This window comes from Heptranchias perlo, chromosome 19, assembly GCF_035084215.1.
Source record: "Heptranchias perlo isolate sHepPer1 chromosome 19, sHepPer1.hap1, whole genome shotgun sequence".
Classification (NCBI taxonomy): domain Eukaryota; kingdom Metazoa; phylum Chordata; class Chondrichthyes; order Hexanchiformes; family Hexanchidae; genus Heptranchias; species Heptranchias perlo.
In genome coordinates, this window is record NC_090343.1 from 24,807,046 (window position 1) to 24,832,885 (window position 25,840).

Below are 25,840 nucleotides of genomic sequence, written 5' to 3' on the forward strand. Positions count from 1 at the left end.
AAAAAAAAATCTGCATACTGTTCTGTAGGCAGGTTTTATGCAGTATGGGAGTGGGCAGACATCTCATGACTTCAGAGACTATTGTGTAAAACTTCATTATTCAAAACTGAGAAAGTGAAAGTTTTTGCAGCTAATCAAATCTAGCTTTTCTCAAATAAAATCAATAAGTGCTTGACATGTGCTTGTCTAAGATATTGACATGATAAAAGGAAATTCTTGCAATAGGGTGCATAACTTAAATTGGTCAAGATTTTATGAGAGGTGGGACAAGTAAGGATTACTTCGAGAATGAAATGTATAAAAGCTGACGCTTTTGATGCACAAGATCAGAGAAAGTCATACAATTAGACGGATAGGTTTTTGAAAAAGAGAGAGAGAGAGATTACAGGAGATCAGCGAGACTTACATTTGTTGTGAGAACAGTCCAGAGGAGCAAAGATTACCATGTTAAGCAGGACTTCCAAGCAGAGAAGTGTCACATGTGAGACTTTAAGTTTAAGAACTCTAGCCAGAGATCCTTCAGTGCATCACCTGTATATAAGAGTTAAGTTTCTGAGAACAGAAGTCACGTTAGTTCTACTGAGAGAGAACAGAAATTGGAAGAAGAAATAGTACAACAACAGATGGAGATTCATCGCATGACATCCCCAAGGTGAGCATGAACCTCTCAGACGGAGGTGAGACTACCAAATCTACAGTGACAACTTGGAATGATAAGGTTGTACAATATCAATAGTTTATTGCCAAAGCAGCAAGCTTCAGCAATAAGCTGAACTAACTAGACTTTAACATATACAGTAGACTTGCTATTCAAAGCTGTTAACTTGTCGGGTACACAAGGAGTCTAACAATAAAATTAACATCTCTGTCAATCTTGGACATTGAGCATAACTTTATTTTGTGGTAAGTAATGCCCAGATGATGCTGAGTTATGGTGATACACTTGAACTGTCTTTGTAATCTTAAATTTATTAATTCCATCATTAATTACATCTGCTTAAGTACCTTGCATATTTTTAATATGTAATAAAATACTACTAATTGTGTTATACTAAATGTGTTAATAAAGAAAGTCAGTTAATCATTTGTTGTCTCACTTCTATGATTGCTTTGGCAAGATTAATTGATTTAGTGTACTGGTCCTCTGAAGGATGGTTGGTTGTGCAGATGTGAATATAATTTGGACCGATTAATATAAGATAGTTCAAGCGAGCCAAATTTTAGGTATCTAATAATCCTTAAATGTGGATGATAAATCTCCAGATGGTTCTTTGATGAGCAGCTAAGCTAACGTGGCTAAGGATTCATCTCGTCCCTTGTTAGGTAATATACCTCGTTGTTTTATGGGTTTACTGGCCACATAATTCATCTAATGGTATATTTATAAAAGTTAATTTTACAAATAACTATTTCTTATTAATCTTCAACACCAATAATACAATCTATCAATAGCTATCTATATCTACATGTAAATAAATAAGTGTTGCATCTACCACACATCCATCACACCTTAAAGTATCACACTTGAAATCATCACTTGAAAGTATACGTCAGACTTGCGCCTGACTGGCTAAAATTTGATATTCATAATAGAAGTTGCAACTGAATAAGTAGGAAACTACCAGTGAACAAGTGCCAAGAAGGTATAAAAACTACCTATCAGTAATTGATAGTCAGCAAATACTTACCACTAAAACAACTAGCAAAGCAAAGAGGAACTAATGAAATCACTCAAAATATTTTTTTTAAATCATCTTGTTTTGTCAGTAACTCAGGAACATAGTGCCAAAAATAAGATTTCGAACATTATAAACACATTAAAAATGACATATTTCACAGTAAAATAATTAAATCTACCCACAGTATTGACTTTTCTGTGCCTTAAATTTCTGCAACAATGTTTCCCTCCAGAGGACTACGGCTCTTTCTGACATCTAGGATTTGATTTCTGGAGACTTCCTTGAATGAATCACCTGTGCAGCAGACAAACTCTCAGGTGCTCCAGTATCACTCCAAGCAAATAGCTTCCAGAATGCATTTAAAGCTGCATCTGCTCTAAGTCTAAGACCGCCACCATTTTTTTTTATTCACACAGGATTTGTTCTTTATAAACCCTGCTACCCCTCCCCCGACCCCCACATTTGGCAATGGCAAAGGACTGAACACATTAAAACCTATTATTGGGACTGGTGAATAATTTGAACGCAGTTGTGAATTTTTTTTGCATCAAAGCAACAAAACAGTAAACTATGAATTTTTGAATTCTGTCAGAGGTAACTTTGACAGGAAAAAGTGTAATTATATACAAGGACTTTAAATATATAATACGGTAATAGTGCAAACATGCTTTATGTTATACAGAACTGATCCTTTGGCCTTATCAGCCACTTCTCCTGGCCTTGGCCCTGGGAACATCTCTGTCAGGACAGGAACGCCTCCCCTCCCAGCTTCAGCCCGAGAAACACTTCAGATCTGAGTAGTTTTCTTAAATCTAATCTTCTACATAATTTTCCACTGCTTCACTCAGACTGTCCCCCTAAAAGCAGTCCCATTTTCCTTTCATTCCATTAATTATTATGGAAATTATTGAACACAAGAATTTAAGATTTTTGCAGCAAGAAAAAACCATTTGTTGCATCCAACCTGTTATATGCAAAGTCCATGGGTGATTATTGCATCTTGAACTCCCACCACAAATACCACCTGATACCTGCTTTAACACACATTAAGTTCCTTTCCCTACCTCCTCTGAAAAATAAATCAAGTGCTATTGCTAGCTCTGTAACACTCAGTTCCCCTTCTTCAGATATTGGAGCCAGCTCCTTTTTAAAGGCATCAATTGCCCCTAATGAACTCCCTTATCCAGGAATCTGTTCCACAGTTTCACTACTCCTTGGAGAAGTAGGTTTTTTTTCGAATATGTAAACTTCCTTGAAGCTTGTGAATTTTGTACTTGTGTTCTCTAATCCTATGCTCAACGTCTAGGTTAAATAGCTCCCTTATCTATTCCTTTCATTATTTTGAAGATATATCAAATCTCCTCTCTTCTTTCCTCTGGCAAAAATAGGTTCAGCTCCTTTAAACCTTTCTTCACTACTTAGTCCCCTAAGATCTGGAATCATCCTTGTTTTTCTTCTCAATCCTTTTTATTGCACCTTTTTGATGTAGGGTCACCACAACTGCACAGTATACTCCAGAATGGCATCTTTAAACTGAGAAATCTAGGGTGTCACAGTTTATAAAGCAGGAGGTTGAAGTCACTAAAAAAAAACAGTGCTAAAGAAATTAGCCACCATTTGAAAACATCATGATTTCATCAAACCACAGGACTTATTGCCTCAATTTTGGAAAAATGGGGAGGTGTGTGGCATAGGAGAGGAAACAGAACATTTTGGGGAAAAGTGGGATGGGGAGAGGGGGAAAATAGAGGGGTAAATGGGGACAGAGGATATGAGGGGAAGTGGAAGAGGAGGTTAGGCAAAGGAGAAAGAGAAAGGGTGAAGAGGACACAGTACATGATGGTGTTGAGGTGCTAGGGAGAATGAGGATGGGAGGACTTAGGGTGAGGGTTTGGGTGGGTGAGAAGGGACAAGGTGTGGAACTGGAGGAGCAGATATGGGTTAGGAGAGTGGAGTACACCCCCTTTACATTGTTTTCTGCTGCCGCCCGGTGACCCAACTCATCACCCCTCACCCAAATCAGGCCTGTCGTCCTGGCCAGACCCTTCCCTGCACCGACAACCCTAACTAGATCCCTCCTCTGATTTGGCATAAGCATTTTATAAACAGCTGCTGATATGCAAACTTTCATCACCAATTAACCGCCAATTAATCTCTGGATGAGTTATTTCCAGTAACCAGACTTTTTGGCTTTAAAGGGGCAAGCTATCTTAAAGCTGCACCATAGCAGAATAATCCATTGTGTGCTGCATCTGCTGTTCGTTAGACTTGCCCTTGCCCCTTTAATTTCCATGAGACTTGGCGCTGCAAGTTGCTGGAAGTGGGAGATCGAATCGACGCAATGTCCCAGGGCATCTGGGACCTGAGTGAACAGGGCAAGCAACTGTGTATCTCCTTAACCAATCAGATTGAATGATTGAGGATTGAACAGCACAGAGGCTGAACCAGGAAGTGTAAGTTAGCATAGTGAATTCAATGTCAAATCAGGTACAGAAAGTGAAATAAAAAGAGGGAAAGAAAGATTGGATTAAGAGACACAGAAAAAAGAGACAAAGAAAAAGTTTTTTAAAAATCTAATTTAATTTTAAAAAATCTCCAACCATTTAAAGCTGAAGGACTGAGACTCCACACTTGTAATGGTTAATTTTCAGTGCCAGGGAGGTTGTTTAACAGTAATTACCACTTATCACACTGTTAAAAAGGGGACTTAGACTCAACTGGACAAGCCCTAACTTTCTGTGGTGAGTTTAGTTCGTATCTACCATCCAAGTACAGGAACGTCACACCATTCAATGCGTTTGGTGAGTCCAATAACGAGATGCTGTTTTCGGGAAGCTAACGACGGAGCAGCGGATCTCGGACAGCAGCTTCCGGATTTTCGCGTTTAACCACATATGTGCCCTCATCTGAAGTTGCTGTGCGATTTGCGTATAAATAACGGTGAGCACCATTCACCTCACCATTATTTTGACAGTAAATTCTGGCCCAATATTTTTATTTTGTAATGAAACAGCATATGCTCCCATTTAACTTGATCAACCCTATGGGAGAACTGCTAATAATGAGTTTTAAAAAAATTCATAAAACTGTACTTTAAATTTAAACATACTGTACAATGCATATGTTTACCAAACACCTACAAATATATTTGGGGAAAATAGTAGTTTAGGTTATTTTGGTTATGTTGACCACTTAATTAGTAGTTTAATTGATGTTTCAGTCATTGTAAACATTTCCATGGATGGCAGTCGACTGGGAGAGGGCTTATCGCTTTAGTCAACAGGCTAGATATTTCTATGTATGAACAGGTTGCCAGTATTACATGGTAAGTGACGAGGCTGTTGGATCTTCCGGTCTTTTTGGACAGTGTAAATATAGGAAACTTCAACAGTACATAAAGTAATTATTCAAAAGTATTAATGAAAAGACTGTGATATCCTCATTTGGATAAAGCTGCTCATGTTTGTCTCCTTAGCAAAAGGGCTGTACTTAAATACTTTGTTACACCTTACCAGTTAGAATTTTGTTTCGGTTTCATACATGCGTTCGGAAACAAACTTTTTTTTAGGGACAAATAGGCTATTCAGCGTTGAAAGGGTTAATAAACTGTTGGTTCGTCACTGAGGGGCAGATCCCCGTTAAATTTTATTGGATGACACACCCTTGAGAATCGTAGCTTTAGGAAAACATCAGATTATAAACTGAATGATCATTCTGGATCCAAACTCTCCTTCAGTAAGTACAGTGTATGGAATATGTCATCGAATAAACGAGCTGTGGAAGAATCCATCTAAGTCTGGCGGTGGTAAAACTCCCGCTTTGAGAGGGAAGCCGGGTATTTATGTAGCATCAGAAGAACACAGGACCAGGGGATTATCAGCTCCACCAGGTAGAATTTCTTTTTGTTCAGTAAATTATTCCCAGATTAATGACAGATGATTTGTTAGGTGGGGGAGGGGAGCTATTTGTTCATTACTGGGGGTCATCTATTCATTATTTATGTAGCATCTGAAAATAATTTTTAAAAATACAAATCAATACAAAGCAAATGTGTAAAATAAGATTCAAATCACAGTATATTAAAAAAAACCCACAGTATTGAAGATTTGGGTCCTCTAAAATGTTTAGCATATATCCTGGCACTTTTGGGCTCTTCAGATATCTACATAATAGGAAAAGGTACATATGAAGGATGAAAGTAGTTTGTTCCTAATATACCTTTAGTTGGGTCATAATACTAGAATGTTTAAATCAGCCAAGTAGTGGTTTAATGTTGAACCTTGCAACATAAACCCAGATACACAGAAGAATCTTTAGAACCTGCAGTTTTAAACATATTCAGTCTCACTGGCAACAAATATTTCACCTTCTCAGCAGTAGAAGAGATTACTTTTATAAAATAAGTTTACTCTAATCCCCACTGTATTACAGCTGTATCAGTGGTTCTCAGCACAGTTGTGGCAGTTATAATTGATAATTTTTTAATACTTTACAAAATTTAATTTCTGTTTTTTAACAAAATAGTATCAATGCAAACTGACATGACTATATAAAATGAGAAATATTTATTATCCTGAACTATTGACCTGTTGGGTGAGGCTTTTCCTGATGTCAAGAGAGGTTGGTTAGTGTCAGGTAGAAGCGTATAGACAAAATTAAGTCAAATACATGCTTGTTCATGGGAAAATACATTAAACTGTTTAGAGTTTGTGCTGGAAATACAACTAAAATCTAGGGTAAAAATACAAGTTTCATGAAAAAGTGTGGAAAATTAAGCATATCAGCAAAGTTATAATAATATTGTTGAGGACATTTTTTTTGTTGTTACAATTGAAACTCCTTATGAATTAGTGAAGTTCTACCTTACACTTAAGAGTCTAGTTATACTGTTACTTTTCTATCATTGTGATTTTTTTTCAATCAATGCAATAATGACATTATAGCTGTGGAGTGTAGCAGTATGAGATCCCCTATAGGAGGAGGTCTCATACTGGTTTGAGTTGATGCTACAAAGAGTATGGGGGTAATTTCATGAAGATCTATTGCAGGTGGCAAAGGTTGGAGCAGAGCTATGATACTATAGTCCCAATTCTTTGACCTGCGCGCACTGCAGTGAGGCTCCATACTGGAGTGGAGCCTCACCAAATGATCCCATGTTACTCCAGTACACTGTCAAGCCAGGTTTGAAAAAGTACTCAAGAGGTCCACTGGGCCTCCTGGACAGTTTATAAACTAAAAAAGAGCTTATTCAAATGTTTTAATGCTCTTGACCACTCTCTCTTACTGGCTGGGAGTGAAGCTCTGTGTGGGTTTGTATGCATGGATGCACAGAGCTGTCTCTGGGTTGGGAGGGTGGGATTCACAGTCAGAAAAGACTTGGGGGAAAAAAAACTTACATTCATATAGCACTTTTCACGACCTCAGGATGTTCCAAAGCACTTTACAGTCAATTAAGTACTTTTTTGGAAGTGTAGTCACTGTTGTAATGTAGGAAACTATAAATTAGGGTGCTCTGGACAGTGAAACAATCCTGTAGCTACCAATCTGAAATAACTGCGGCCGTAGTTGTTTGTTAAAAAGGATACTCTAGAAATTGGGGGGAGAGGGGGGTAATTTTAATCTAACTTGCTCAGCGGGAAGCTGATGGGATCAGGGCTGCCCATTTTATACCCCACCTCATTTTACTCTCCATTGTGGAGAAAAACTCTGGTGCAGACATGATTGGGAAAATTGCCACCTTCTGGGCTGAGACATTCTATGATGTTCAAATATATAAATGATAATTGTAGAAAGACAAAGCCACTTTTAGATAATTATTTTGTTTTGGCTCGGAACTGAAGATATACAAAGTTGAAAAAAAAACGTCAAATTCTTTCCCATTTACGTTTGACTTTGGCACAGGTTTGTTTTCATATAATTAAGATGCACATGTAGGAACATGCTGCAGTTGGGAGCAGGAGCCCTCTGGTTTGTGAGTCTGTTGTACAATGAGGTTATCTTTGTAGTTTGGAATTTGCACAGAAAGCTTTTAAAATGCCAGGTTTTTCATACATTTACGAAATGGAGCATTTTCTTAAGTAGCTATGCTACTCACCTATATGAATGTGATAAATAAAATACCTGTTAACCTGGCAAAAGCTGAGATGTGAGGTCTGCATGGGAGTGCCTGAGGAGACTTTAAATGTGAGAAACAGGTCTGTTAAGCTTCTCTTCGCTGTTGCTGTAAAACAATCATCATGATTAGAGCTTCAGGGAAGTGTTCCTATAATAAAATGACAAGAACATTTAGTGACTACATTACAAAAAAGTAGTGTGGTGAACAGTGTAGTTTACACATGTTAACCTGTCTAAATTGAGGAACCTTGTGGCAAATTACTTCTCTTCCAAAATCACTACATGTTACAAAAAAATCCCTAACAAATCAAAGTAACTATGGACATGTGAAACGTCTTGCCATGCAGTATTGTAGCCGTATGCTTGCATCTAGCGTGACTCTGCGTTGGTCAGGAAAACTGTCTGCTTCTGCCGTTAATAGTCCAATGAGCTGCAATGCTTCACAGCTTCCTCATCCCCACCCCCACCCCAATCTTTTCCCCTCTCCTGAATGTGTGATTTTTGCCGGGATACTGTTCACAGGCTGTCAGCAACCTCGGGTGTCCTGCCCTAAGTGGCCATTCTTGTGTGAAGTTAGGTAGTGAGTGTTGACAGGTTGTTTTACTGGGGGAGGGGAAGGGGTAGAGAAGATCACAGTTGAGCATGACCATATCTATCTCCAGGTGTTGTACACACACTTTGTAACGGGGGACTTGGCTGATTTTTTTCCCCTCTCCAGGCCAGGAATGCTGATAGTGATTGTAGTGCCTGAGCATAGATCAACACAGTCAAGTGATCAGACTTTCCTCTTCTCTGTGGCTCAGTACTGCACCATACAGCACACTTACGCATTAAGACAGTGCTGCACACATTTTTAAGAATAAATTTCTAACATATAAACACTGGAGAGTAGCCCCAATTTTCCTTTTTAATTTGAGAAAAATTACTTTTAAAGGTAGATTGTTGTCTTGTGGTGGAATTAACAGATAAAAGCAATTAATAAAACAGGAGGATCAATCTGCACTTAAAAGCCAGCATGTTGCAGAAAAATAGAATCTGTTTACTCATAATGGCTTCTTCTGCTTCATTTCATCCCAACCCATTTGATTAGGGATGTTGTTGTAATGTTATAATTGCACTCCAATCAATACATTCCATTCCATTAGTGATGTAATTATATAATCTCACACCAACATCATCATGCGACATACACCAGTAAAATGCCTTGCAAAACCATTTATCTTAATGGCAACTCCCGGAGATGCTTTGTTTGCAGTCAGATATCTTTTCAGTAAGTCTTGTGTTCCCCTCCAAGCATGTGAAATTTAGCAAAATCAATTACCTGTCTGAATTAACAAGACTTTTCTGTAATGTTAATGGACTTGCTTGACGATGACACTTTTATGGGATTAGGTATTTTTTTTATTCAAAGTTTTTGAAGAGTATTATTAGAAAAATAAATCTGTTGTATTGACAATTCCAGTGCAATATCTAGATCATTTATGCTGTGGTGTCAACAGAGTGTGCAGTTATGCTACTCTAATATGTCAATATGGATGCAAAGGGCCATTATAAGGAACCTAATTTAACAAACTCAGATTTTCAACACAAAAACAGACTGTTGGCCCAACCAGTCCATGCTGGTGTTTATCCTCCATACGAGCAGTAATTCTAATCCCATGCCGCCACCCTGTTCCCCTATTCCCTGATCCTCAACCATCCTTCTAACCAATTCTTAAATTTTGATATGGTCTCTGCTTCAATTACTAACTCAGGTAGTGCATTCTACAGCCTCACACCCCTCTGCGTAAAAATATTTCTCCCGCTCTCTGTCCTAAATCTTACATTTAATCTTATATCTATGTCTCCTTATTCTAGATTCCACAATCACTGGAAAACTGATTTAAAAGCACTAATAACAAAGCCAGCTGTCTTCAATTAATAAAAATAGAAATATAATTTCCTTTTACTAAATTAAAACGAGCACATAAATAAAAGTCAGTATTCACAACATCAATGATTATGCAACAGCTCAAATAAGGAGATCCAGTGTGAGCCAAGTCCTTGAAAGCCAAGTCTCTACCCTTTATTTATATGTGTGGCAGGCATTTCAAAGCTTCTGACCACATTAGAGAGAATAAGATTTTAATTGACTATTGAGGAGGAGCACTCAGTGCATAGACCATGGAGGGGGGGGGGGACAGTTTTCCTCAGTCTGATGTCCTGATAAAATGTGCAATGGGAAAATAAAATAATATTTTTTTAATGCTTAGTAATTCCTAATTAAAGATCTATTATGAGAAAATGGGGGAAATCTAAAGGGCCGGGAAGTTTTACATTCAGATGCAGAGTTGTTGTATTGTAATGGCAGAACCGCAAGATTTGCAAGTATTGGGACCATACATATGGGGGGATTTCTTGAGCTTTACAAGGTAATGGTAAAAAAACTGCTGTTGGCATGAATGCCAATTAATACATGTTTGTTACTCCATCCATTGCTACTGCTGGACAGCATGTCTTATGATGGCCACTGATCTATAAAGTTGAAAATGCCAGACATCTGAGTTCTCTTAATGTCTCCTACTTGGCTGTTTGCAAACTTTTAATTTTATTTATAATCTTAATTTACTGGAAGTATATGCTATATGCAAGACTTTTAATGTATTACCAGCAACTTTAATGTAGCAAAACATCCCAAGGCGCTTCAGTTTGCGGTTGGATCTGAGCAACAGAGGGATTGGAGTGGTGATCAAAGGCATAGCTGAAGAGATGGGTTATAAGGATGCTTTTGAAAGTGGGGAAGGATGAAACAAGGTAGTGGGAGGGGGTTGGGGAGAAAGTTGCAGAGACAGGGGCTGAGATGGCTGAACACATCAAAACAGTTTTAATTATCTTAGATTCTGTTGCCATATCACAGGATTTTGTGGTCACGCATAGTCATCGATTTCTTAATTACTTTACTTCAACGTTGCAATGAAATGTGTTAATGCAAAAATACAGTTTCATTACCTAGGGTATTGGTGCTTAATTGGCTCAGTTTCAGAACTCATTTAGTTTTTTTAAAACTGCTAACATCTTGCAGTGTTTGTGTAGTACAGCTGCAATCCTTTGAGAAATCAAAGGAGAAAATAACAAAATATTATGAAATTTGACACATTTAAGGGTATATGATGCATACATGAAGATGGAGAGTGAAGGGAATAGGGAGATATGCTAGAGCTATTTAAAGTGGGAAGAGGCTTGTGTGCTGTCTAAAAACCGATATACACCTGTTGGGCTGAATAGCCTGTTTCTGTGCTGTAGATTCGATGTAATTTGATTTAATCTGTTAAAACTGCTTTGTGTTGCTTTTTTATCACAATCACTATGTATTCACAGGTATATAATCTTTATTTTTTACATTTCTATGTTTTACCTCAATGATCCATTCCAATATAAATTGAGTATTCCACAAAATAAATATATTACAAACTATTTTACAATAAGTTCCAAGGGAAATCTTTGTGGTGACTATGTACTTCAATTTTCTTTGTAGATTTTGGTTACAGAGGCACGTTAGAAGAAGCTGTTGTGTGTGCTTGAATTTAAAGGAAAGATCCCTTGTTGGCAGCATCGTTAGCAATGGAAATCACCAATCTGTCCTTTGTATCAGTAGAATAACAAATGCAAAAATTAAATTTTTTTTAGTTGCTTACATAGACCAATTACATTGCAAAGTTATAAATTTGTGTAAATTAATCAGACTTCTGTCCCATTGCTTCTCTGATACAAACATACTTTCTGATTATCCAATGATTTGGAAAAACTCTGGAGAGAATGAGAGTTCTCCAGAGTCATTAATTGGACCTTGTCGTATACAGTCATTAAATGTGCGTCTACATGTTTTTTTTGTACACCAGTGCACATTAACTACAACCCCCCGTGCTTATAGGTTTTCACATATAGCAACCGTGCACTCAAGCTATCTAAATAGCATGCTTTTGGTGGGTAAAGAACTATTAACCAGTGGAAAACAAATCAACATTTAATCTGTATAATGAGCTATCATTTTGCGGCTGTGGTTACAAACAAGATTCACCTATGGATGATGAACTCTGAACATTGAATGGAAATTGTAAGCATGAATAGGCCATATTTTCTGACATGTACTGAAGACAACTATCCCTGTCATTGAGGTGTGCACTTGTACGTGTGTATTAGTAACACAGATATTGTAATTTAGGATCAATTACAAGATTTTGTAAGAAAATATTGTATAACTGACTATTGGATGATAACAATTGATCAAATGACACTGGGTAGTGGTTTTGAATCAGCAATGCTAATGGGATGAAAATCTCCATTTTCTGTCAGCTGTAAGGATTTTGTGAAACAAGTTTGAGTGGTTTCTTTTGGGAATAAGTTCACAGTATGAAATTGCACCTATTTGGTCTTATTTGGTACTTTAATTAGTGATCTCACTGAGAGATGCAACATGAAATTGTCACACTGATGTAGGGAATGATGTTATGAGGCTTGAGTTGAGGCAGTCAAGTGGGAGCTTTAGTCTGCATCTAACCTCAACAGTGTCATGTCTGAGAGTGCTCAATGCTCACATAGGGTCCAAAAGTGTTTCGCTCTAACATCCCTGCACTGATGTTCCTCTCCTTGATAAGGACAAAAATTTACACAACAAAAATAACTTTTTTGGTCAAGTGATGTTTACATACCTTTTTAGAATTATGGATCGTCAACAAAGCTGAAAAGGTAGCACAGAATAGTTAGAGAAACATGGATGTTCCAGGTATAGGTCTAAGACATGATTTTCATTTAATGCAGAACATAATTTTGAAACACAGGTCATTGCTTTTCACATTGTTGGTGTGTTTCTTTTTCATGGAGGTTAGTAAATCTTTTTATTGCAAGCCATATTATAAGTGCACATTGTACTAGGTGAAGCCCAATGTTGAGCAATATGAGTCTGGTTGGACAAGGTTGACCAGCCACACAATAATATGATTAAACTGTGGGTTAAGTTAAGTTTTGGAAATTCTGGTGTGGTGAGACTGACCTACATGAAAGCTCAGCTTGTGTATGATTCTTTTTTGTGTTTCAGTTATCAAGAGAACGCTCAAGTCCAGAACCTTGCATAGATTCATAGTCAGTTGAAAATTAATTCCATGTATATCCTTTTTATCAATAGGATTTGTGCTGTTTCCTGATTTTGCCATGACACTACGAAAGAGCTGTGTTCTTGCCTTTGTAACAGTGGTGCTTCATCTGATCTGCCAAGCGGAGGGACAAGGTATTTATCTTAGATGAATAAGAACACATAGCTTAAGGAAAATGAATGCAAAAGTCTGTGCAGAATTCAATGACCCCAGTTTTGGCTGTAGCTTATCTGTGATTTTCCTTTTGTTTAAAACCTATTTGATTTTTCAACTATTTTTCTGGGCACCCAGGATCCCTATAGTTGTTTGCAGTGATCTCCCCTTCCCACCCAACCCATTTTTGACTGCCTGAGTTTTGTTCCCTGGGCCATGCCTATCTACTCCCTAGCTGTCTGGCCTTAAGCCTCGTGCTTGGGCCTACCTGCCTACACTATTTCTGGCCTCAGTGTTGTGCTCCCCCTTTCAAATACTTGGTCAGACTTCGGGTCATGCGACTCCTGAACTCCCTGATCCCTCCATTCCTGCTACGTACTTGCATGCCAGCCTTCTCCCTGGAATTTTTCCTTCCAGTGAATGATCTTCATGGTGGCTAGGCCAACACTGAACTATTTAACATGAATCATTTATAAGCACTTAAACTTGCAATACTGTACAAATGTATAGTATTAATTGTTTCAGTGCTTTTTGCCTTTTCCCTTACTGGAGGTGGTGCAAAAATATTCAGTATGGGGATGAGGAGGAACCAGGTGTGTTAAAGTTATTATACTATCCAAATATATAGTATTTACTCTAAGTGCCATAACAAATTAATAGCCACTTTTTAGTTCAAATGTTGAAGTGCCTTTTAGCATTAAAAAAATTGTCTTTTCTCATCAGTGCAGGTGGCACAATGAGATTTGCCACAGAAGGAACCAAACATTTTAAAGTGGTTAAACCATGTAAAGCATAATTCTAAGTGCCTTAGCAATCTTTTAAAAAAAGTATCTCAAACATGAAAAAGGCCTTTAGTTCTTTTTAATTACCTTTCATATTAGCATGGGTGCTACAATGAGACAGCCATGGGAGAGCAAAATAGATCAGCTAGTAGAATCATAGAAGTTTACAACATGGAAACAGGCCCTTCGGCCCAACATGTCCATGTCGCCCAGTTTAGACCACTAAGCTAGTCCCAATTGCCTGCACTTGGCCCATATCCCTCTATACCCATCTTACCATGTAACTGTCCAAATGCTTTTTAAAAGACAAAATTGTACCCGCCTCTACTACTGCCTCTGGCAGCTCGTTCCAGACACTCACCACCCTTTGAGTGAAAATATTGCCCCTCTGGACCCTTTTGTATCTCTCCCCTCTCACCTTAAATCTATGCCCCCTCGTTATAGACTCCCCTACCTTTGGGAAAAGATTTTGACTATCGACCTTATCTATGCCCCTCATTATTTTATAGACTTCTATAAGATCACCCTGAAACCTCCTACTCTCCAGGGAAAAAAGTCTCAGCCTATCCAACCTCTCCCTATAAGTCAAACCATCAATTCCCGGTAGCATCCTAGTAAATCTTTTCTGCACTCTTTCTAGTTTAATAATATCCTTTCTATAATAGGGTGACCAGAACTGTACACAGTATTCCAAGTGTGGCCTTACTAATGTCTTGTACAACTTCAACAAGACATCCCAACTCCTGCATTCAGTGTTCTGACCAATGAAACCAAGCATGCTGAATGCCTTCTTCACCACCCTATCCACCTGTGACTCCACTTTCAAGGAGCTATGAACCTGTGCTCCTAGATCTCTTTGTTCTATAACTCTCCCCAACGCCCTACCATTAACGGAGTAGGTCCTGGCCCGATTTGATCTACCAAAATGCATCACCTCACATTTAGTAATATAAATGGTATGTATAGCTCCCATTTCCTGTCCATAATGCTTGTCCAACTCCAACTCCAAGTGTTGCCTTCAAATTTATGTACCACATTTTTTTAATAAACATTTGGAATTTACAGAAAAAAAACTCTCCAGGAACCAAAAATGATAGAGCCAGAATGTCTGCAGCCTCCTACTTGCCAATCACCTTTTTTTTAAAAAAAGAGGCAAACAAAACCAATCTTTGGACCTGCAGCCTGAATAGTAGATATGCTTTGAATGAACTCACCTGCTGTCTACTTAATAATTACTTGACTTTGTGGCTTTAAAGGCACACAGTTTTGCCGTAGCAGCAGAATAATACAATGTGCATTACACTATTCTTTATAAAACCATGTATCGTTCAACTTACTGTCAGTAACACTATAAGAAATCTGCTTAAGATACAGCACGAGGCAAATTTTAAGCTGTGCTACACAAAAAGCCTGTTATGCTTTTCCGATTGGCTCAAATCTCCCAGAAACCAATCAGAAACACTATTATTATTCACTCACCACACTGTTTCTCATTGCATATCTCTCAAACCTCTATCAGCTTAACATAAGCAACACCATGGGAAATCTACTACTGTATCAGTAACAGAAAATGCTTTTTAATTGACCTCAAGATGTTCCTAAATGCAGATAGCCTCTAACTTTGATTGTGTAACTGTGATTCAATTGTGATACTTACATTGAATTGTGTGTATGTTTAAATTCTATGAAATAAAGTATATTTTGAAATTTTAAAAAAAGCAAATAGCCTCTAACTGACCTCAAGATGTCCCTATTTAGACCTAGTAACCTTAAAGGGACTGACTACATTACACACAGCTGCACCTTCGAAGGAGAAAAATGCATTGTGTATTATATGGCATAAGACTTCTGCCCTTACAAATAGCATAACCTCTGACTCACTGTGAGCAGCATTAGGGGAGATCTGCTGTTTAAAAAAAGTTATTTCTAAATGCCAAAGAAGCACGTTTTATTCTGAATGTCAGTTTTCTTCTGGATATCACTTCTTGGCCAAGTTCTGTCTTTTAGGACTAGCAATTAAACTAAACTAAAATAAAACCAAAAAATGATACTGCTAGCTTTAGTCTTTACTTAAGTTATCATTTTTCATTTTACCAAACACTAATGAGTTTAAACCTAAGTATATGCATGCTGTGTAAGAGATGTGATTATTGCCTACATACAAAATTGTTGTTAACAAATGTTAGGATCTTATCACTTGAAGTATTACGAAGTCAGTCAAAGAGCTTGACTACCAGTGCTATATTAACAATTTTAATATGTTAGAATTGAATAACATCGATTGTTCATAATTTATGTGCAATATTCTCTTGTGCCCCCTTAGCCATTTAACAGCATAACAATTTCTGTATTCATGCGAGGCACAGGACAAATGTGTTTTATATGTGCAATATGAACTCTCCTTTGTAGCCTTCACTTTCATTCTGTCATTTGAATTTTTAATGGCTGTTGTACAGGAAATAAGAAAAATGAGTAGCATTTTTGTAAGTATAAAATCTGAGTTATAGTTGTAGATAAAAGTGAATTTTAAAATAAATACCGGTAGTTGTTAATTATTCACTCTATTCAGTATTCATTCCAACCAGAAATGCAGCAACAAAGCACTTTTTAGACCAACTGAACCAGTGAAATGCCTTTCCTCTTACAATCTCATAACTAATTATCTCCTCATAACTGTACATCATTACTGTCTGAAATATATCTTGTGAAATGTATTAAGGCTTTTAAAATTAAATAACAGGAACTAGTTTTCAGTTTATGTTTCACTCTGCACTGTTTAATTGATTTTGTTTAATTTACTCTCTTTTCCAAGGAGGAATTGCATTGATAGTTGTATATTATAGCTGTAGTAAGTGGCTATTGTTTCTTTTTACCCAGTGACTGGATATAGTGACTACTTTGTTTCAATAACACAAAAATACCAGCAAATGCTAATTAGGTTTGAGGATGAAAGATTGGATCACAGATCAAATGTAATTGTCCCAGGAAGACCAGTTTGAATCAGCACAGCTGTTACATTTAGCAGAGATTTGTGGCTGTTCATCGTAATGTGCTACAATAAAGATGCTATTGTTATCTACAGTACTGTATTATACTGTGGGGATTTTAACTTAATTCTTTGGCAATAAAGTACCAATGAAATTAAAAACATCATGAATGAAGTACAGAAAATATTGGAAATACACAACAGGTCCGTCAGCATTTGAAAGAGAATTAAGAGAGACAGGTTAATGTTTCAGATGTAGACCACTTTTCAGAACTGAAATTAATTTATTTAGCAACACTTACTGTTAAAAAGCAAAAAAAATTGCACTTATATGGCACCTTATCAAATCTTTCAGACAGGTCCAAAAGCAATTCACACAAAAAAGAATTACATTGTGTAGTTACAGTTGTAATGTGGTTATTATAGAAATAACTGAAAATATAAATAAAACAAATACAGTTAAATGGACTTAAAACTGAAGCAGCTTACAATAGGTCATATAAGAATTTGATCTGAATAAATCAGAATTTTTTGTAATGGTATTTTAAATCCATTTACTATTTAAGTGCTTCTAAATTATCATCGCATTACATTTTGGTGACAAATAAAAATGGTGTAAAATGCTCTGGGGTGATCTGAGGGCATGATAAAGTGCTATATAATCACAGGTTTGGCTCTCTTCAGACTACACATTTTCGCAACAAAATGAAATACATCACATTTAGTTTATACCAAAAATACTGTGTATAGTGGAACATTGTGTATTCCACACTCTAATGCAGTTTAGTGTTAGAAATGTACAGACAATTATTTTTAATGTTTTGTATTGCAGGAGACTGACAAGGGCACTCTGTACTGAGGTAGAAGGGAATCATCTTTTTCATTAGTGAGATTCCCAATAGTTTGAAGTCACTTCAACTAATCAGAGTTTTTAAAATATGTTGAAATTAAAAACTGGGTGAAATGTTCGATAAGTGGAAGTTGTGATTTGTAGTTTCTGATAAGCTACAGGCCCAGGATTAAACAAACAAGAATAGACTTTGATTCCTGATTGGTGATTTGACAATATAGCGTGATATATTTTAATTGGAGACCTGATTAACTACACCGAGAGGTGCTTTGAGATGTTTTATTGCTTTAAAGGTGCAGGTTGTTGGCGCTAATAATGACAATGAACAGGCACAATTTGCCCTGTCATGAATTCTACTCACTCACCTGACAAAGGAGAAAGCCTCCGAAAGCTTGTGATTTTCAAACAAAACAGTTGGACTATAACCTGGTGTTGTAAGATTCCTTACAACCCCAGTCCATCACCGGCATCTCCACATCATTAATTCTACTCAGTGGAGAGAAAGGGACACAAGACTAGAGTAGCCTTTAAAAAAACAGGATGGTATGTGCTGGATCATAGTCAGGGTCGAGTAAAGTTGTGAAAAGATTTTAAATTGTGAACGAACATTATAAAGTTGATGTATTAAGGGTGCCAACAAAGATCATTGATGACAGCGTAGTTGGAGTTCGGAACTTAGTTCTGGATTGAATATGGGCAGTGGTGTTCTGGATGACTAAATGCTTGGGTGAAAAGAGAGGTTTTGAGCAGGCATTCAACAGGGAAAGAAGTACTAAGGCAGAGGAGTTTAGGAAAACACTTCTAAAGTATGGGAGCAAGGTGACTGAAGGCTTTGCCGCTACTGGTGGAGTGGGGAAGGGAGGAGAATACACAGGAGGATAAAGTCAAAAGACCATAGTATGGATGGAACGTAGGGTTGGGGACGCCTGAGTGAGCAGCTGGAAGGGATGTGAGTCACTGAGATTTTAGCAGGAATCAAATAGGATATCCTTGTTCTTGCCAATGTTCAGTTGGAGAAAGCTCTGGCTTATCCATAACTTGATGTCAGATAGGCAGTCTGACAACACAGAGTTGGTTGTGATCACCAATGTTGAATTCGGTGATCTCCGTGTCTTTCTCATCAAGCCAGTCTTAGTGTTTTCTGGTTTTCGGCCCTAGGTCTTACTGGCTGCAGAGTATAAGGCATCCCTGAAATTTTCCCAGTCCATTTTCATGTTGACAGTGCTGAGAGGATCTTACACAGCTTGGTGGAACTGATTTTTCACTCCTGCTGCTTTAAGTTTGGCAGTATTTAATCTTGTAGGGGGTTTTACACCTTGTGGTCTTCGAAATGGAGTTATCTGGGGATCAAGTTTTGCTTGGGTGAATCTGTGGTCTGTCCAGCACTTGGCTCTCCTCATGACTCGTGTGATCTTAAAATCTTTGACATCCCTCTGGCGGACCAGTATGTGGTCAATCAGGTGCCAATGTTTGGAATGAGGGTGCATCTATGTAGTTTTGTATTTTCTTGAAAACCTGAAGAGTATGTTGGTGATGGTCAGATAATGTTCTGTACAAATCCTAAGGAGCAGTGTTCCATTATTGTTGCACTTGCCTATGACACATCTATCAATGGCTCCCTTCCAGGACTGGTGGTTAGCTCCTACATGAGCACTGAAGTCACCCATGATAATGAGCTTGTCCTTTCTAGGAACCTGTGAGATGACATGCTCTAGATCTTCAAAGAATTCATTTTTGGTTTCATTGGAGTTTGTCATGGTTGGTGCATAGGTAATAATAATGGTGGCATAACTTTTCTGAGAGAACAAAAGTCTCATAGTCTTCAGGCGGTCACTGACTCCTTTAAGAAGATTCACAACCTTAGATATTATGTTGGATTTCACAGGGAAACCAACCCCCGTTTATCTATGTTCCTCTTTGGCACGCCCTATCAAGAAGGTAGATATGTTTTTGCAAATTTCCTTTGTTTCTTCACCAACCTTTGCCATGGTATCATTGATGGTTGAGCTTTTTTCCCAGGCACTGAGAACTGACAACAATAAGTAGGAGAGGCTGGCCTTGCAATTTTCAGGGAGGCCAGCCCTCCTGTTACTGGTTCAGGTGTACTGCGTTACAGGTGGGTGGAATCCCAAGATTGGCAACACTGCAAATTTCTAGACTCTAAAATCATCCTAATCTTAATTTTTTTTTTACTTCAAATTAATTTTAATCCTAGTCTTTCATTTAAACTTATTTATATAGTTTGTTTTAAAGTTTCTTAGAATTTTTTTTGTTTCTACAATCAGGTAGATTGAAATTAACAGTTCTGTCTGAAGACAGACTGCAGATGAAATGGAAAGAAGTTGATGGAAACAAGCAGGGGTATAAAGTACAAGTAAAGCCGACAGCAGGTAAGGGAACCTTTTCTTACACTTCCTTGGTGAAAAGTAAACTGTACATATGGATGGATCATTGTAGACTTTTCTTCTCCTGCTCCCCTGATGGTGGTGACTCATGCAGGGGTACAACTGCATTGGTGCCAGCAGCACTTCAGTATCTCACCCAAGTAACCATTCTTCATGTACAAGACTTGACAATGAATGTCAGTAGGATGCTTGACCATGGGGTGTGGGGGGAGATGAGGTCATAATTCAGTCAAACCCAATCCTATCCTCGTCGAGCAGAAATTGATAGCCAAGTTCCGCACCCATGAGGACGGCCTCAACCGGGATCTTGGGTTCATGTCACGCTACACGTAACCCCACCAGTGAATAAAGGTTATCTGTTTTTAATACAACGGGTCATTTTCTGTCTTTCTCTTCCTTTAGAATGTTTCTCCCTCTCTCTCTGTTTTGTGTTCTGGCCGTTTGTATATTCGGTGGTCCTGTAGGTAACACCTCTCTGTCTGAACACTTTGATTGCCTTGACAACGGGCAGTTGGAAAGATTATCTGTAATCACCAGGTATTGTTCTCTTAATATAAATGCGAAACGTTCAAGGATTTCATTTCCACATTCACCTGACGAAGGAGAAAGCCTCTGAAAGCTTGTGATTTTCAAATAAATTTGTTGGACTATAACCTGGTGTTGTAAGATTCTTTACACTTTACAATATGGATCACTGGAAACAGTCAAGAGTGGGAATATTTGCTGATACATCTCCCTCCTAACCCAGGGATGCTAAGACCAATTGTAATACCCCTACTGCTGCCCTGGTGAGATCTGCTAACAGTAACGACCAGCAAGTGAACCTATGACCTTTCTGAGGTAAATTTCTCTACCGCAGGCAGTGATATAGACATTGAGTCATCAATGAAACTAAGTGTTTTTACGTTAAGTGAAATGATGCCATCATTCTCTGGGCTTCCTCCCAGTCACAGTAATGGAAAGATTCCTTTGGCAATACTTTACTGCCTGCTAAAAGGGGAGCTGAATCCCAATGGAAATTCTCCTGGACATTTAACCCCAATTTCACTGAATGAAATCACTGAATTAAAAAAGCATGTAGCAGCCAGAGTCGGCTGGAGCTTAGGCCGAGACATTAGGGTATGTCTAAGTAAAAAGGAGAACACTGTAAATGCTGGAAGCGCACAGCATTTGTAAAGGTAAAAGACAGATTAACGGTTTGTGTGCAGGACCCTTCATCTTCCACACCTCCCGTCCTTCTCTGTTTTTGTTTCTCATAGGACATGTTTCTCATATTTCTGGTGAATCTCACTTTTTGGGCTGTTCTTGCAATTTCTGTGAAAAATCCCAAGTCTCACTAATATTTTAATAATTTTGAGCTTAAAAGTGTAGGTTTTCATTACAGCATTTCTATTTTCTGAACTACAATTTTAAAATATTATTAACGGCAGTTTCCCTGATGAAGAATTTTTGGAATTAAATTCTGAACATTTTTTTGTGGGGTGAATGTGATGAGGAGTGTTGGTTTTTGATCTACTTTAACCTTAATCCAGCTGTGGAGCTTGCTGCTTCCGACAACTCCCCCATTGGATGATAGCATCATCCCCATTCCATGCTCCTTATCACTTCTTTGGAGCTAATGTAGGACTTTCAGGATTTTCTGTAGTGATAGAAAAAGCAGTAGAATGCCTGGTTTATGTTTAGACACCTCACAAACCACCCACTCACTCATCTGTTTAAGTCCCTGGTTTCACTGTCTTGAATTTGATCACTGTGCTTTTGCCTCACATATTGACTCAAAATGAGCATTTTTGTTTTTGGTCACTTTATGAATGCTCATTCCAATTGTTTTTAAGCTGTTAATGGAATTATAATATCCATGAACAGGAACAGGTAAAGGACATAATACAGGAAATAATGCCTCAACCTGAGATGACCTTTGTACATCATCCACCTCTTGGCTCAGCCTTGGCTCAGTGGTTGCACTCTTGTTTCTGAGGCAGAAGGTTGTGGGTTCAAGCAAACTCCAAGACTTCAAACAAACTTCCCCCACCCCAGGAGACCCTCCTCCCTGCAACTTACCTGCTTGCTGGAGAGCCTTGCCTCATTGCTGGCCGGCAACCTCTGGCAACCCAAATTTCCTCTCTTGTCCACTGGCCAGCGGCCTCTATTACCCATTTTGGGCGGGCAACTGACCGACAGCATGTAGATGAGACCTGGGAGTTAAAATACCGTGCGCCTCAAACTTAAGTCAGCAAGCGCGTCTCACAGTCGCCCCACCTGTCTGACACCCTCATGTGGTTACGATTGAGCCCAAAATGTTGGGTGAATAGATTCATCTCTGTACTTACCTGCACCTCCCCCTTTTTATATTTGCCTCCTCCCATCCCCTCTCCAGACCCTCATTCTATATCCCCACTCTTAACTGTGTAAGTAGCTCCCTACACTTGAAAAATTGGAAACCTGGCAGTAGGCATTGTTACTGCAGTTGACAGTGGAAAATTCAGTTCCTGCTGATGCTTTGTGCTACCGTCAACAGGAAGGTAGTGCTCATGGTGACTAAAGTACAAACCCCGGGCGCGGAGTTGGGGGGGGGTTCTACTTTATTTCTTTAGCTTCCTTTCCTCAGAGAAAACAGTGACTCTATTTGAAGAAGCAGCAAATAACACTATTTTAAACATCCAAAGTGGGGATATTCAAATTTCTCAATATTAATTTGTATTAGATTCATTTATATTTTCCAATCAGTTCCACGCTCCTCTTATTATCTGCAACACAACCAGAGAAAGTTCAACAATTCAATCTAATAAATAGTGATTTGACATTTACTTTTCCTCACTCTCAATCAGTAGGTGGAATTTCCTCCTAATTTTATGGCCAACAAGAACATTTCCACCCGACATTGCTTGAATCTGAACAAAACATTGACAGGATAGCCTGGCACTAGAGTTTGTTCCAAGTTTTATCATAAATGTCAGTTTCATCATGAACTTCCTTCTAGTTGCAGAAAAGCACAGAATTGAAAATCCTACTTAGTTACATTTATGGTCTTTAACTTTATAATTGATTTAGGCTGTTAATGAGCTCATCCAAAACTCTGCTGCCTGTATCAAACTCGTACCAAGTCCCGTTCACCCATCACCTCTGTTCTTGCTGACCTACATTGGCGCCTGATCCACCAACGCCTCAATTTTAAAATTCTCATCCTTGTGTTCAAATCCCTCCGTGATCTTGCTCTTCCCTATCTCTGTAACCTCCTCCAGCATTGCGTTCATCCTCTTGTGCATCCTCCACTTCCTTCGCCCTATCGTTGGTGGCCGTGCCTGCAGCTGTCTAGGCCCTAAACTGTTGAATTTCCTTCCGAGCCCTCTCCACTTTCCCTCCTTTAAGATAATCCTTAAAACCTGCTCTTTGACCAAGCTTTTGGTCACCTGTCCTAATATCTCCTCTTTGGCTCCGTGTCGACTTTTGTTGGATTACACTCCCATAAAGCGCCCTGGGGCGTTTTACTACGTTAAAGGAATTATATAAATCCAAGTTGTTGTTGTTTTTAAGCAGTTATGTAATGGCAGTAATGATATTTTACTTGCATGTGAGCAGGAAAATCCAGATTCTTGTACATTTGAGAATCTACAATTCCACTCTCTGGGTAAAGATTTGATTTAACAATGTAAATGCAAGAAGCTGGCATATGAACATCGCGATCCGAACTACAGAAGGGCCTAATGTAAAAGCATCTTAGGAGTTGCAGTGCAATTAATTAGTATTTTGAAAGAATTCTCTTAAAAATGCTATTCCTTATCCATAACAACTTGTGAACAAATTGCATTCTCAGGATTTGCGCATTTCAAAGCCGTGTATTTCACGGTTTTGTTAGCAACTTGCTAACTACAGAGAAAAACAGACATTCCCCTGTTTTTCATTAAAAGAGGAATTTCACCCCGTAAATATGTCCCTGAAGCATTTACATTTTTAAAGGTTGAAGTGGCTGCTCCATTTTTTAAGCACAGGGTCAGTTACAAGTTGTGTTCCTGTGTGTAAGTCAGGAGCTGCTTTCATGCCAATTAAAAAAAAAACCTAGTTTGAATACCTTCAGTATCAAATATGCTCCCTCGGCAGTTTGCCAAAACAGTGCTACATGTCTGTACAGATTAGTTACTGTAGAAAAGGCATCAATATGCTGATGGAACAAAGTGCCAAAACATTTAAAAAGAAAGTTTTTTTTATTTGATTGATTGATTGGTAAAATGGTCAATAATTCAGTTCAATAATAGTCAATAACTCAGTTCCTTCAAGGGTTCATTCGATGGAATGTCTCTACATCCACAGCAACCTGCACAGTTCATTAACGCAGTAAACCACTGTTGAATACGGTATTGTTATGTCCACCTTCAGCCATATTCACTTATAAGTATAAGGTAGTCAAACATAGCAGCTAATTTTCCAAGTATGGCTTGGTGGCAGGGCACCTTACCCACTGGCAGTGGAGCCTCACAAAATGACCCTTTAGTCTCTGCTTATTGATCTTGAATCAGTTCTTTGATTGTTCTTTCCGTTGGCTGCTAGTAACTTGCAGCTCATTCATGGTGCTGATTTCTCCATACACTCATAATACTCACTTCTTGATTTATGCATCAGTTTGATCTTCATATTAACATCAGTACCTTCTTAATCAAAATCTCAACAATGCAAGATATATACATATAAAAATATAAATTTCTATTGCTCTTTCACTCTATAGGCCCTCAAGGTTGCTGAATTGTTCATCAGGGTTCCAGTATTTTTGAAGCGGTCCATTCATTACGTAATAGATATGAGCTCACAGACTCAAATTGTTTACTAAATTTGCTGTCTTGTTGTTAGAGGGCTTCAGAAGGAAAATAGTAAGGAAGAAACTTCATGCTACCACAGTTTGTGTTTAGAGTAGGTTGAAGCTGAAATGTTGCCCTGTTTTTAGAGCAATATAAGGAGGCTTGATTAAATGTAGGCTTACTGCAAGTGTCCCACTCTGTAACCATTATGAATGTGCTTTTGTATTTACAGTGTGTTTCTTTCACAGGTATCTCTGAACGGGAAATAATCCTGAAGACAAATATAGCAAAAGCAACTGTTGTGGGCCTTTCTCCCACTCAAGAGTACACACTCCAAATATTACTGCTTAATGGAACCCGGGAACACCATTACGCCAAAAGAAAGTTTATCAGTAAGAATCTAGTTTGCAATCCACAGGAACTAACATAAGTTCTAGGACTTTACTATAGCCTGATCAATGGAGCAGTTGAAACTCATTTAGTGTAAAAAAGGAAATGAATGTATATCCTTTCTTAAAGAATTAGTCGGGCCTGCAGTTAAAATGGCGTGTGCATCCCAGTGACATCATCAGGATGTGACTTCGCCATTTAAATTAGGTCCCTGCTCCTCTGGGGCAGGAGGTCTTCCCATGCCTGAATTCAGGCACGTTAATATGGAGGGGTGGGAATGTGTCGGGAACATGGCGTGACCCCACCCCCCATCCCGCCATCTTAACTCTCCACTTGCACTGTTCCTGCCGGGTGGTGGGGGTTAAACGACCTCTTTAACCTGATACCCATCAACCACCATTACAGCATTTAAACTATTACTGCCCTGCACTCACTGGCACTTTTAACATCTGAGCAGCTCTACACCTACCGATAGATGAGCATTAAACAGTTTAAAAGCACTGATGTGCTGCTCAGCTGAACATTTCATTCTCTTCTGAGTTAGTTATATAAATAAATCATT

General features: G+C 38.3%; 1 protein-coding gene across 2 annotated transcripts in view; it reads left to right on the forward strand.

The window, feature by feature from the left end:
* Nucleotides 1-5,374: 5,374 nt before the first annotated feature.
* The window catches only part of LOC137335248 (collagen alpha-1(XIV) chain-like), a 118,709-nt gene continuing 98,243 nt past the window's right edge, over nucleotides 5,375-25,840 (forward strand). For both annotated transcript variants that reach the window (XM_068000517.1, XM_068000516.1), the window contains exons 1-4: nucleotides 5,375-5,568; nucleotides 12,955-13,056; nucleotides 19,979-20,083; nucleotides 25,137-25,280. In XM_068000517.1, coding sequence (XP_067856618.1) covers nucleotides 5,385-5,568; nucleotides 12,955-13,056; nucleotides 19,979-20,083; nucleotides 25,137-25,280 — 535 coding nt within the window. In that variant the 5' untranslated portion in view covers nucleotides 5,375-5,384. The remainder of the gene's footprint in view (nucleotides 5,569-12,954; nucleotides 13,057-19,978; nucleotides 20,084-25,136; nucleotides 25,281-25,840) is intronic.